Source organism: Phyllobates terribilis, unplaced genomic scaffold (genome assembly GCF_046119375.1).
Source record: "Phyllobates terribilis strain yellow unplaced genomic scaffold, ASM4611937v1 Scaffold_4__5_contigs__length_816908805, whole genome shotgun sequence".
Lineage (NCBI taxonomy): Eukaryota > Metazoa > Chordata > Amphibia > Anura > Dendrobatidae > Phyllobates > Phyllobates terribilis.
Genome location: NW_027362764.1, coordinates 605,628,621 through 605,642,412, shown reverse-complemented (window position 1 = coordinate 605,642,412; position 13,792 = coordinate 605,628,621). Strand labels below are relative to the sequence as shown.

The window sequence follows — 13,792 nt, the reverse complement described above, 5'->3', positions numbered from 1 at the left end:
TACAACTCCCAAAAATAAGGGGCATCCCCATCTCCAAGAACCTATCCCAGTATGTAGTAGGTGTAATGATATTAGTAAATACCTCCAATTAGAACTGTAATATAGTTCTCCTGATTCGTTATGTCACTTACCCCATGGGCATTGCAAAAGCTTAGGTATCCATGGTTATTGAGCACATATTGACAGTTAGCTAGTTGCTAGTGGTCATAACCATGGATACTTAAGTTACTGCAATGCCTGCACGAGGTAAAAGACAAAGAATCAGAAGAACTATACACGTAATAATATTAGCAAATACATGAAATTAGACACTTAGTACATATTGGGATAGGATCTTGGAGATGGGAATACCCCTTTAATGTAAAGCACATTAAACATTTTTGCTGTTAAGCTGACAACTACTTTATGACTAAGCTTAATAAAATACACTGTGCACACATACCTTAGCAATTGACAGGGTCTGCTGTTCCATGACTTCATGAAGCACAGATCTAGTGCTTTCATTCATTTTGTCAAACTCATCAATGCAACAAATGCCATTGTCACTTAGCACGAGGGCTCCTGTCTGGAGGACGAGCTGTCTGGTCTCTGGATCCTTCATCACATAGGCTGTTAAACCTACAGCACTTGAGCCCTTCCCAGAGGTATACTGACCTCTAGGAACAAGGTTGTACACATACTGCAGAAGCTGAGATTTACTTGTGCCAGGATCACCACAAAGAAGAATATTCACTTCGGCTCTGAAATTTCCTCTTCCTGTATGACTGAAATCTTTGCGTGTGCCCCCGAACAGCTGCAGCAAAATGCCCTACACAGACAGATATGTTGGTGTGAAAAGTAGATTAAAATTGACGACTTTAAATATATTATCCTTTTTACTTCTAAAGACCTATGTAATTACCTAAAACACTAGCCACAAGAATATTAGGACTACAGCTCAAAACTTAGTAGCTGATGTGCAATTTTTGAGAAGCAGCATTATGAAAACAAAACAAAACTGGTTTTATGTGCATTTAAACGAAGTGTAAGGGAGCTTTCACACTGCGCTTATCTCATGTTCATTGGCCCTGAATCCCCCGCAAAACGGGATTTAAATGTATGCACAGACGGTGCCATAGACTATACTGGTGCCAGCAGAGCGAACGTTCATCATTTTCGGGCGTGTATGCCTACTGGAGGCGGACACCCGAAAGAGGCCTACTACGTCTGAGTGTCTGCCTCCAGTAGGTGTATACATCGAAAACCGATGCAGAGCGAAAGTGCAATCTGCCGTGCCGGTACCATTATAGTCTATGGCCCGTTGGCGCATATGTGTCACCCCAGGCCTGGATGCCACAAATATTAAAGGCTGTGTCTGAGAGCAGGAGGGAGGTTCCCTGGTCAGGGACCATTAGCATGCAGCACCTCCTGTCCCAGGCCAGTAGGGGGAGCAGGCTGCCCCTATAAAAGCTGGAACTGGGGCAGGGTTAGAGAGACCAGAACCCACTTCTGAAGTGTCCAGAAGGGTTCTCAGAGACGAGGGACATGTCAGCAGCAGCCGAGGAGTCCGTGAGGCAGAGGAGAAGCTGCGAGCCAGGGACAGAGGCGACGAGAGCCGGTCCTGGCTGAGAGAACTACACTACCGGACATTGGGGTCCGAGGCTGTCAGGGTTGCAAGCCCAGCAGCAGAGAACCAACCCGCGAGGGTTTTCAGGTCCCTTGGCCTAAGAAACCTGGAGGCTCCGCCACACAGAGGGACCAGTACAGCACGGAGAGGCAAAAGGTACCTAAGGCCCGAGTCGCAAGCCATAGAGGCGAAGTACATGGCCAGCTCAGGGACGTGGGCTATCACACCACGAAAAGGGGGATAGTCAGCAAGGGCAGAGACAGAACGGTAGGCCTTCACACTCACCCTGACCAGTGGGGCTCGCCCGAATGCTCTCAGACACCCAGGCCCATTCCTACCCAGTACTCCTGTTGGGTCATTAGTAATACCAACAATAAAGACCCTGGACTGTTTGAAGCGGACTCAGAACTTTTATTACTGCGGCCTGCACTATCACCCCCAGCATTCACATACGCTGCCCTGAGGCTACACACTTCCCGTGGGGAGTTATCCTATCCCTGTGCTGCACACGGACATCAGCCTCAGCGGTCTGCCTTGCAGCGGCGGTCATCCCTGACCGCAATCCACGGGTAGCGTAGTCGGACATTCATAACTACAAATAGACTGCCACAGCATTTGGTCTGACCACCCTGAGCCTCGGGATCGGGTTGCCACTACTACCCCCGTCATCGCACTAAAGCCCGGTTCCGGGTGCCCCACGGCCCAGGGGGCGAGTCACATACGTCCGAATCCTGCTTTGCAGGGGAAGGAGGGTGTGAAAGGGGTTCAAACGCAAGCCCTGGCGGGACCCACAAATGTGAGGATAAGCACAATGTGAAAGCACCCTTACTGTTTTCGTTCCCTGTACACCCACCACTGTCCCCATTTTAGTCTACATACAGGAGCTTGTGAACATGTATCACTGCCTTATCAATCAGTATAAATGGTCTCTCATTAACAAGTATATAGGGACAGGTGGTATCTGTTCCACTGCATCATGGGTATAGTTTTTAAAAGGAAAACCACAAGAACGAACTAAACAATTTATGGCCTTTGACAAGTACAGACCGTTTAAAAGCAATGATGCGGGACACTATGTATTATTAAAGCAAAACGTGGCTAAATAGATTTTCCCTGCGATAGGACTCAAAGCAAAATGGTTTACAATAGACACACCTTTTTGATATCTTCATGCTCATATATACTAGGTGCAAGGGCTGCGGCGAGCCTTTCATAAATGTCAGGCTTAGCAGCCAGTTCTTTCAATATCTGCACCCGCTCCTCAGTGAACAACTTTTGCTCTGACTCGTCATCAATTCCATGAAGACGTTTGGAGTCGGTCTTCCGATAATGGATGACATCAATATGTGTTTTATATACAGACTTTACATTTCTGACTTTGGGGTTCACACGAATGGGAACAGCTCTGTAAATACCTGCAATAAAAAAATAGGATTTTTGGTTACTCATCGTAAAATCTGTTTCTTGGAGCCTTCTTAGGGGGACACAGGAAACCATGGATGCCAGCCTAGATAGGAGAATCCTGCAGGCGGCAGTGTTGAGTTGTGGGACACAGGAAACCATGGGATGCCCCAAAGCAGTCCATGGGGAGGGAAACCGCAGTAAGGAACTCCATTCAGGTCGGAGGACTCACCACTGTCGCCTGCAGGATTCTCCTACCTAGGCTGACATCGACGGTTTCCTGTGTCCCCCAATGAAGCGATAGATTAATGTAAAAAGTTATAACATTGCATAAAAACAAATAAAACCACTTTAGGGTTGGTGGGAATAATGCACTTTTGATCGACTGCTGACCACTAAAGGAGAATTTATATAAGCAATAGAATACAAAACATGAAATATGCACATAGCACGCACACATACGTTATACTTCGGTCTTCCATTTTTTTTTTTTCTGTACATAAACTACATGGAAATCCTTCTCTAGTATTTCTATGAAATGCAAATTGTGAATAAACAAAGTCCTACCTGTTATATTAACCCGATCTCCAGGCTGCACCTTATCCACCAAGTCATTGTGTGCATATAAAATTATAGTGTGAGGAGTCTGTCCGGCTGGCATATCCTCAGGAGACTCTTGTAGCTTTATCTGCAAAGTAATCATCCCAATATCAAACATAAGCCAGACTAAAATCAGATACATTATAAAAAACCCCAACAAATGCTGACTAGCTGGGTATCCATCCAATGAAAGCAAGCTGAGCAATTTAGAAAATGATGAGACATTTTGCCTGTGAACAGATTTCCAGTTAAAGGGGTGGTCCGGTTACCTACAATATGGTATTCTGAATAACATATGTTGGGGGAGGGTTTCAGGATATGGGGGATGGGGTTAAACACATTGGTTCAGAATGTTATTTGAATATGTGCAACTGTTATAAAATTAATAAAAATTTACTTGATTAAAAAAAAGGGGTGGTCTGGCAGCAAAAATGTATTTTTTTTTTTAACTATACTTACACCCCAATCACTTTGGTAATTTGCTTTATTACACAATACCCTAAACACTTCTCCCTATCTACCTAATCTCTAAATGTGTTTTTTTTTTACTGCACTTTGTGCAGCAAAAATGTATTTTTTTTTTAACTATACTTACACCCCAATCACTTTGGTAATTTGCTTTATTACACAATACCCTAAACACTTCTCCCTATCTACCTAATCTCTAAATGTGTTTTTTTTTTACTGCACTTTGTGACATTTCGTTTGAGAGGAGTCTCAAACATGATCTCACAGGAGGCTGGGGCTGCACTCACTTCCCGCAGTATTCAACACCCCCTTCAGGAAAAGGACATCACAGGGGGGCAGCGCTGCAGTTTCTCACTAATTTCTTGAATTGCCGCCCTCTTTTGTGGTATCCTGAATTCTGAGTGATTGATGCTGTGGGAGAGGAGTGCAGCACAGCCACTCTAGCTTCTGTGAAAGAGGACGTTGTCAGGAGGCGGAGATAGAAGCACTGAGTGACACCAGTGCCGCCCCATAGCTTCCAGCACCGACCTCAAACGAATTATCAGCAGGTGGCAGTGCTAAAAGCAGTGGGTGACAGCAGCGCTCTGCTGATGATTCGTTTGAGGTCGATACTAGAAGCTGTGGTGTGGTGCTGGTTCAATCACTGCTTTTATCGCTCCCCGACAAAGTAGTCTTTCACAGATCTTATGGCGGCTGCGGCTATAGAAGCAGAGTGCCAGCACTGCACTCATCTCTCACAGCATCTTTGGAGGGGGCAGCAATGCAAGAAGCTAGTGAGTAACTACAGCATTGCCCCCCTGTGACGTCCTGTTCCTGGATGGCGATGGAAGATGCGGGGAAGGAGTGCAGCCCCAGCCTCCTGTGACATCACCTTCGAGACTCCTCTCAAACAAAACATCACAGGAAGTTCAGTAAATCGAAAATACAATTTTAGGCACCAGAGCACCCAGTTTTAAAGTAAATGAGACCCATGAGTAACATCCAACAATTTGTCTACTGCAGTTAAAGGGGTTGTCCATGTCGTTGGTTAAAATGTATCTTCCAATTTTCATCAAAAAGCGGGCAACCCCTTTAAAGGCTCAAGTTTCTAAATGCGGTCTAGCTTGCTAATCTAGCCTTAATTATAAAAATGTGAAGTGGATAGTCCTGTGTCACAAAGTAAAAATTAGAAAGACATACCATTTGTTTATCTGAAAACATAGAGCGATTGTGAATCAACGCCATGCTGTGTGTGGTGTTACAATGTTTGCAGACAGATGGCTCTGCAATTCGGCCTCGGTCAATCTCCACACGGGTACTAAAGGAGCATACTTGACATTTAAAGAAAGCTTCTTGCATTTCTGGGATAATCTGAGAAGTCCTGATGACCATGCCACCAATTGTGATCAACTGATCAATATCTAGAAAACAATGTAGATAATATTAACGTCAACACTCCCATTCAAATTCATTCAATTACCATTTAAAAAGAAAGTCCATAGTCAAAAACACGAGTTAAGCACAAAATAGTTATACTAGTTTTTATTTCCATGCATTGGGAACATTGCACACTGCTTTCTAATTCAAAACATGAAGAAAAATGTATATAATTTGTAACTACTTTACAGAAAGTAACAAAAAATGAATATTGGGCTGTTCAAAAAAAATAGCAATGTCTGCATTTGTCTTTACAAACTCACAATATGTAGTCTTATTTTTAGGATTTAGCATTCCTGTGAATCACTAACCTAATATTAAGTTGTATACCCACAGGATTTTAGAATTGCTTTGCATATATATTGCATACAGGCAACAAACTTCTGGCAAACTGTTATTCCAGCCCAGGATGCTTTGTCTAAATCCCACAATTTTTTGGCATTTGTTGGCTTAGCCTCAGAAACTGCATTTTTGATGCCACACCACAAGTGTTCTATGGGATTAAGGTCCGGGGATTGGGCTGGACACTCCATAACCTTAATTTTGTTGGACTCAAACCAAGATTTTGCTTGTTTAGTGGTGTGTTTAGGGTCGTTGTCTTGTTGAAACACCCATTTATTGGGCATATCCTCTTCAGCATAAGGCAATATGACATCTTCAAGTATTTTAATATATGCAAACTTGTCCATGATCCCTGGTATGCGGTAAATAGGTCTGGCACCATAGTAAGAGAAACATGGCCATATCATGATGCTTTCACCACCATGCTTCACTGTCTTCAGAGTGTACTGTGGCTTGAATGCAGAGTTTGGGGGTCGTCTGACAAACTGTCTGCGGCCCTTGGACCCAAAAAGAACAATTTTACCTTCATCAGTCCACAAAATATTTCTCCATTTCTCTTTAGGCCAGTTGATGTGTTCTTTGGAAAATTGTATCCGCTTCAGTACATGTCTTTTTTTTTTTTTGAACAGGGGGACTTCTTGCTAAGAGATTAGCTACACACAGGCGTCTTCTAAGGGTGCTTTCACATTGCGTTGTGTCCTCATCGGGGTATACATTCTAAAATCCCTCGCAAAACGGGGTCTGGATGTATGCTGTGACGGGGGCCATAGACCTCAGTGGTGACGGCAGAGCGACCGTGCTCTCTGCCGTGCACTTTTTTCGGGAGTGTACGTCCAGATGTAGGCTGCTGCGTCTGAGTAAAATGTATTTTTTTAAGTAAGACATTGTTTAACATGTAATCACGTAATTCACAGGCCAAACAGCCTCAATTATGCCTATGAGGCTGTGTTAACAGCCTCTGACTTTATTTTGCCTCAGTGAGCAGTCTGCTTTTAAAACGTACAGCAAAGAAATTAGAAAAAAAGCTTGTGAATAATAACTAAACATAATTTGTAAAAACAAATTATTGCTGCAAACATTACCTTCAGGATTCAAACTTCGCATATTTCTAGTCTTTAAGGCATTGTAAGGTCTCACTTGGATCTGATGTTCCAAGATAGAATCAGGAAAACGCTCAAAGAAAAGCTGGTTGACAGCCATATCAAAGGTCGGAATAACTTCCTAGAAAGAAAGAAAGAAATAGGGATGAACCATGATCCTGCCATGCAAAACATACAAGGAAAGGTAGAAATCCTATTTAAATATTTATTTTTGATATGCCGAAAGAAAGTATTTGCTAAATGAGAAAAAAGGAATGGAGTCAATCCAATGATCTGAGTCTTCAGCATGCAGAGCTGTTCTCGCCGTCAAAGCGACAGAGCACTACATAAGCTATGTGCTTCCTTTTGGACAATTTTGAATCAGTTACATGTGGGACCCAGCAGAGAAAAGTGGCTTCTATTATGGACAGGATCCACTAAACATGTTAACACTGCCTTAAACACACTTGTTTTTTCTAAACAGGAGAGGTATTAAAAGGATTAACAAGAATAGCCAACTTAAAAACATAACGTCTTAATGTTCGTAACATTTGTTTATTGCTTGATTACCTGTGGATAGCAAACAAGCTGTCTATATAGATCTTTGTCAAATGTCCTCAGATGCTCACAATCGATATTTAGGAATGGGTCACCAACCACATTGATCTATACAGAAAAAATACATTGGGGGTTTAGGATAAAAATAGTATCACATTTTCAGACTTCACAAAAAACGAACAAGTTGACAAAAAGAAAAAAAAAAGTTTTTTACCTCTTCAAGACGTTGCATATAAATAGGCTCATTCAGATCCAAGCCAACATTATCCTCCTCTTTGGCAGCTGGATCAATAAAGCGCTGGATAAAACGCTATATAAAAAAATGAATTGTTAGTGTTCAATATTTGAAAATCTGAGTCTGCATCGCATAAATGTTGAAAACAAAATTTCTAATGTAAGCTAAGGACTGTCAAACATACTAAAAGCAAAGTCAAAACACTTGGCATCTGAGACGTTCATACATTCACATAGCAGGGAAACCCTGACCAGGATTGTAATCTACATTACTGTACAGACGAAAGAGCTGTGCGATGCCACCCCTGTATGGGGAGGTGATAGACGTCGATAACTTTGCGATGGCAGATGCCTGCCAGGACGTGTAAAGTAACTGAAGATATGATTAACTCATAATGATAGATATCTGCGTTTTCAGTGCCAATCACCTCATGGAAGTGAGCAGCACCGGACAACACCATTAAATAAGAAGTCTTCCGTTAGTAAGAAGCCCCTTTAATTATATTTTACATAGACATTACAAGCAGATTCTACCGCACCAACCTAGTAGCATCATGAACTGCCATTAGGCTGCATTTGCATGTTGCACAACATAAGAACAAACAAGTGATCCATGACTGTAGTGTGTGAAGACAATTAATCCAATAGGTCTTAAGGCACTTGTACACAGAATAGACTGTCTGCCAAGCTTCTCAACACTGGTTGATTTCTCCTGACTCGCCCTTGACAGATGATTTCCAGGGGAGATAAGACTGACTGTCCTTTTTTTTTTCTCTAAGAGATAAGCTGACGTCAGATGTCTGGCAGCAACGCAGCTCTCTTTTAGAAAACATAGGCGCTCACTAAAGCAAGTACTCCTGTGTAAGAAGGAGTCAGGAGAGAGATGCTGGCTCAACGAATGAGTATATGGGGTCGCTTTACTGTATAGATTACATGGTTTCTCATAGCTCTGGGAACATTGAATATACTGAAAACTAAGGTAAAAGGACCTCAGTGCTTTCTCACCTGAAATTTTTCTCTGCATGTAATCACATTGACATCTGTTCCCCAAATCACTAGCTTTTGTTCCATGGACTGGTCATTTGTTACAAGCTCTTCCACAGCAGGCTGTAAATAGAGGAAAAGTTACATTGAAGAGAAAAAAATAAATAAAAGTACTATATAGTCAACATTACCACAAGTGATGAACCCACCTGGTCCGACTGCAAATCCACCTGCTTGAGCTTGCGAGCTGATCCTAAATCAGGCCTTTGCCTAGCTGGAGTGCCGCGGATGCCACTCCTAGGGGTGCCCTCCACTCTAGAGCTGGGCGTTCCATATGTCAGAGGAGAGCTCAAGTCAAGTTCGCTCTGAACAACTGCAATGTTACAAATCAGATAGTCTTAGTAACATAAATTAAATGGTACTTTAGAAGCGCATAGAGAACTGCACAGAAGCCTAAACATACTTGAATGTCGTGATGGGGCTGGACTGGAGAAAAGCAGCTCTTGCCCACTGAGACTTTGGAGATCCCCAGATGGCGATGTTGGCATTGGCAGAAGTTCACCAACTGATGTGGAGTCCTCGGTCCTTCGCCTCTGTGATGGAGGAGAGTGAACTTCCTCACTCCGAGCTTATAAAAAATAAAATTATAAATTAGCACAGGATTTTTATCCAAAGGTCATCTAGTTTCTTGTCCATTATGGCTCAAGCCTCAGGCAACACATCCAATAATGGAGAGACAAAAGTCTCTAGACATTATGAAGTAATGGGACAGATATTAGAGCACTATGTACACAGGGACATTAAAGGGGGTTTTCAGGTAATTGTTGGCTCCAGAGATAGATAGATAGATCCAGACTTAGATGGTATCCAAACCATCTAGTATCTGAGTGTCGGGTGTGGATGAGTCTTATAATAAAATACACATATCCTCTCTTTAATACCATGACAGTATAACTGTGATCACGTCCCGCCACCTAGTGGATATTTTTAGAATGGGCATTCTTCACAAATATACATTGATTAGTACAGTCTATTTTTGTGACTACTGACGTATTTGATACAATTAGTTCATTAAATCTCTCCTTTGGTCCGGATGCTTATGAATTTTTCTCACCGTTAACTTATTTGTTATTCAATTTTTTATGTTTTGTTAACCGTTTGTGTGCACTCTTTTTGTGCAGTGCCATCAACTAACCAGTGATTGTATAATAAAGGTCTAAGTTCTGGCTTTTGGAAAAAGGGGAGGAAAAAATGAAAAATGGCCATGGCATGAAGGGGTAAAGGACACAACTTAAATAATTTGCTTAGAGTATATTTAGTGTATAGTTCACAGAACAAAAGGACAGATCGTGCATGTGGTGCTCATATAAATGAAGCACCAGAACAAGATTTTTCAGAACGTTTGCTTTCGACAGTTACTATACATATAACCAAGACATCTCCAATACTCTAATTCACTGTAAAAGAGCATGGAGAGGCATGGTCAGATTTTTAGAAGGTCTAACTACTGTACGATGTGCCATATATTCTACAGTGAGAAACCTTCCTTTTAATCCGGTCCCATCTCTTCATCATTAACAGAAGAAACTTTCAAGCAGAGCGACATTTTACAATGGAGTTGCAGGAATAGGATCTTGACATTCTGCATACATGCTCCTTCACGGTAGGACTGCCAGCACGTCACACACAAACTGGCATACTGTGATCCGAAATTGTATGGAGAACGAATCATGGCCAGAGAGGTGTGATTAGAGGACCCAAAATAGGACAAGTCTGGGGAAAGTGATGTTACACCGGATTACTCCAGATTCATTGGCAAATTCCGAGCTGTGGAGTAAAAGTTAATTGCTAAAGTACAACGACATTAACTTTCCTCTAAAAAGGCCTTAGTAGAACACAGAAATTGCCATATATAACTATTGGCTGTATTCCACAATTAGGAGGTCTGGCAGGAGAAATTACTTACGAGTTGGAGGATTGCTGCCTCGTCCCCTCTTGTTCCTTCTACGGCTTGGTGTGGATGTTGGAGAAGACATGGTGCTGGAAAAGAGTGAAATAAAAATTAATGTTCAACAAATAAATTAACTTTTTTTTTTTAATAAAAAGATTAGTAGAAGAAACACTAGAATTCTTTCCCCTCATGTCACATTAGTGGTTTTAGACACTTTTCCACCTCACTAGACTATTTCGAGGCTTTTAAAAGTATCCAGAAAAGTGGTTGTGGCTAAAGGCGTTTGACAATCTTGACAAATTTAATAAAAGTACGCTATGGTTTTTTTGGCATAAAATGTTGTAAAAGATAGAGGATTATAAATGTGGCCTTAGGTCTTTGTTATTTCTTAAGAAATGTAGCAAAAAAAAAAAAAAAGACTATATATGCTGGACAGACAAAAAAAAATGCACAAGATTTAATAATATAATAAGCTTTTTATTTATATAGCGCTAACATATTCCACAGCGCTTTACAAATCAGACATTATCGGCACTGTCCCCACTGGGGCTCACAATCTAGATTCCCTATCAGTATGTCTTTGGAGTATGGGAGGAAACCGGAGAACCCAGAGGAAACCCACGCAAACACAGGGAGAACATACAAACTCCTTGCAGATGTTGTCCTTGGTGGGATATGAACCCAGGACCCCAGCGCTTCTCATCCAGCATAAACCATTGGGTTTGGTGCATTTTAAGACTATTTACAGTAGTCTAATATTACAAAGGAGTAGTAAATCTGTCCCTTTATATGTTTCAATTCCATAGTATTTTTAAGCGTTTCCACAGAGTGAATGAGAACAATCTTTTACATTCAGAAGCTGCACACCAAAAGGTTAAAGAAGCTGTCAGCTACCTGGACAACTTCTTCCCATACGTTTGGCCCCGATAAATTTTTTTTAAAAAAGCTTATACTCCCCTCCCGTGCCAGGGCTGTTCCAACTATATCGGCACTCACGTTCCCGGGGCTCTCGTGCGGTTATGACACGTGAGCCCAGGGCCCAATCGGCACTGGCGTCACTGGCCCCGGCTTCGGACACATTGACTATCAAGAGAAAGTCAGGGCTACGGCTGCTCTCACTTCCACTTGATGTTCAATTGGTCCCCGAGTGTCTCCCCCCGTTTTAATTCTCCCCCAGTGCGATGAGCGCAGAAACTGGTCTGTTGTCATTACAGATGAATAGTAATAAGCCAGCAGAAGAGCGGTGTCACTATACCCAGCAGAGGCCAGTGAAGTCACTTGCAAGAACATCGCTAGTCTCCTGCACCGCTGGGTATAGGGACACCGCTCTGCTGTCGGCTTATATAGACAACAGACCGACTGCTGCACTCATCACACCGCACACAAGGGAGACACCGCAGGACCCGGGAAGGACAGCACCGTCCCTGAAACAAGAGTCACTGATGCTTTCTTTCAGAGAGTGGACAGGGGCTGTGACAGTGACCGCAGCCTCGTTTGAGTATTCCAGCATGCACTGGGGATTCCTCAAATGAATCGTCATCACACAGGAAATAGGGAAAGAAATACACTAGTGTAGTTAGGGAATTTTTAAAACAAGTACATTAAAAAGTAGCTTAGATTATAGCATCAAATAGATAGGGAGTTAGGAGCAGAATGCTTTGCCTTTGGACCACCATTTGATGCCACATGGATTTGTGTTTTGTTTTTAATACAGATCCATAGACTTAAATGGACAAATCGCATGTGTCTCTGAAAACTGAATGCAGCAATATTTCCCCCCCACACAGTCTGTGTCAAAGTAGCGTCATCCGAACAGTTCTACAGAGAGCAGTACGAGTGTTATTGGACAGAGCTCATCTGTATTATGTGCTGTCTGACTGAGCCATATGGCTGGGGCCTCACGGTGACTGATAGAAACATGGGCAAATAGCACTGTATGACACAAAGCAAGTGAGGTACAGCAACAATCAAGCTGCAGAAGAAAAAAAATATCAACTGGTCCAGACTTTGCGCCTTGCTTGTTGTGCTGCCTGCATTACACTGTGATGCACAGCAATATTCGGCCCTGAAACTAATGTGTAAGTGTTCTGCTCACAAAGGGTTACACAGCCAGGATCAGGGGGCTGTCACATCCCATCCACCATGGACGGATCCGGGGCAGATAAGTCTATGCTGGTGGTGTGGAGACCCCGGTAGCTGCAGCCGGTCACCCGTCCCCTCTCTGCGCACGGACTATACAGACCCTGGGCTCGGCCCCATACACACAGCGCAGTCTCCCGCACTGCGATCTGCAGCAATGCCAGAGACGAGACAGGGCAGACATTACAAAATCACTCAAACACACAACAGGTGTGGATCAATCTTCCATAGAAAATCTGTTCCTTTATTACAGATCGGTCCTATCTCCGGCTACGCCAGGAGATGCCCAGTGCTGCCACTGCTGGGGTTTGTAGTGCTCGACTAGAACCAAATGCGGACAAACCTCGCGTTTCCCCCTCGCAGACACTCAGTGTTCACACACGCCGTCCCTCCGGCTTCTCACCTGCGGTCCCTGTAGCTCTCGCAGTGTCACAATCCGCGCACGTCGTCCTCAGCTGCAGCGTCTTCTCCCGCCAGAAGAATTCGCGCCAATAGTACTGTCACGTGACAAGATTCGCGGGAATTTTCCTCTCACTACACTGACTGGAAGGAATGTTCCACCACAGCAGGGGGCTCTACGATAAACTATTACGAAATGTGTGTATTGTTTGTACCCCAAACACTGGTTTTATAATATGCACTCATAAATATTAATAGCGGGTATAACTTTAATAACTTAGTTGTAAAAAGATATTCAAATAGCACGGCACCTCCATTATCAAAATAATGGTACAGTCCACACGACTTCCGTCTGCCCTTAGTAACAAAAGCAGAATGTGGCGCGGACTGCAGGCCGGAGATGTGAGCGCCCCCTGCTGGAGATGCTGGTCATTGAGTAGGCTGAGCTAAAGTTGAAAAACAGTGGAAAAACTTCAAAAAAGACCCCCTATCCGAAATAACACCCCCTTAAGCTGTACTGGAGAGAAAGAAAGCTTTCTACAGCCCTGAACTGCACAGTATGCCCCAGCCTGTCCTTTCTACAATTTCATTAACCTATTCACCACCCAGCCTGTT

General features: G+C 43.0%; 1 protein-coding gene across 1 annotated transcript in view; it reads right to left on the bottom strand.

Moving 5' to 3' along the window:
* The window catches only part of MCM4 (minichromosome maintenance complex component 4), a 32,927-nt gene extending 19,597 nt beyond the window's left edge, over positions 1 to 13,330 (bottom strand). Inside the window, exons 1-12 of the mRNA XM_073676722.1 lie at positions 13,182 to 13,330; positions 10,655 to 10,728; positions 9,152 to 9,316; positions 8,898 to 9,061; positions 8,710 to 8,811; positions 7,685 to 7,780; positions 7,483 to 7,578; positions 6,916 to 7,054; positions 5,255 to 5,475; positions 3,575 to 3,695; positions 2,762 to 3,021; positions 443 to 808 (exon numbers count right to left, since the gene is read on the bottom strand). Of these exons, the coding sequence (XP_073532823.1) occupies positions 443 to 808; positions 2,762 to 3,021; positions 3,575 to 3,695; positions 5,255 to 5,475; positions 6,916 to 7,054; positions 7,483 to 7,578; positions 7,685 to 7,780; positions 8,710 to 8,811; positions 8,898 to 9,061; positions 9,152 to 9,316; positions 10,655 to 10,724 (1,800 nt within the window). The 5' untranslated portion in view covers positions 10,725 to 10,728; positions 13,182 to 13,330. The remainder of the gene's footprint in view (positions 1 to 442; positions 809 to 2,761; positions 3,022 to 3,574; positions 3,696 to 5,254; positions 5,476 to 6,915; positions 7,055 to 7,482; positions 7,579 to 7,684; positions 7,781 to 8,709; positions 8,812 to 8,897; positions 9,062 to 9,151; positions 9,317 to 10,654; positions 10,729 to 13,181) is intronic.
* Positions 13,331 to 13,792: the final 462 nt, after the last annotated feature.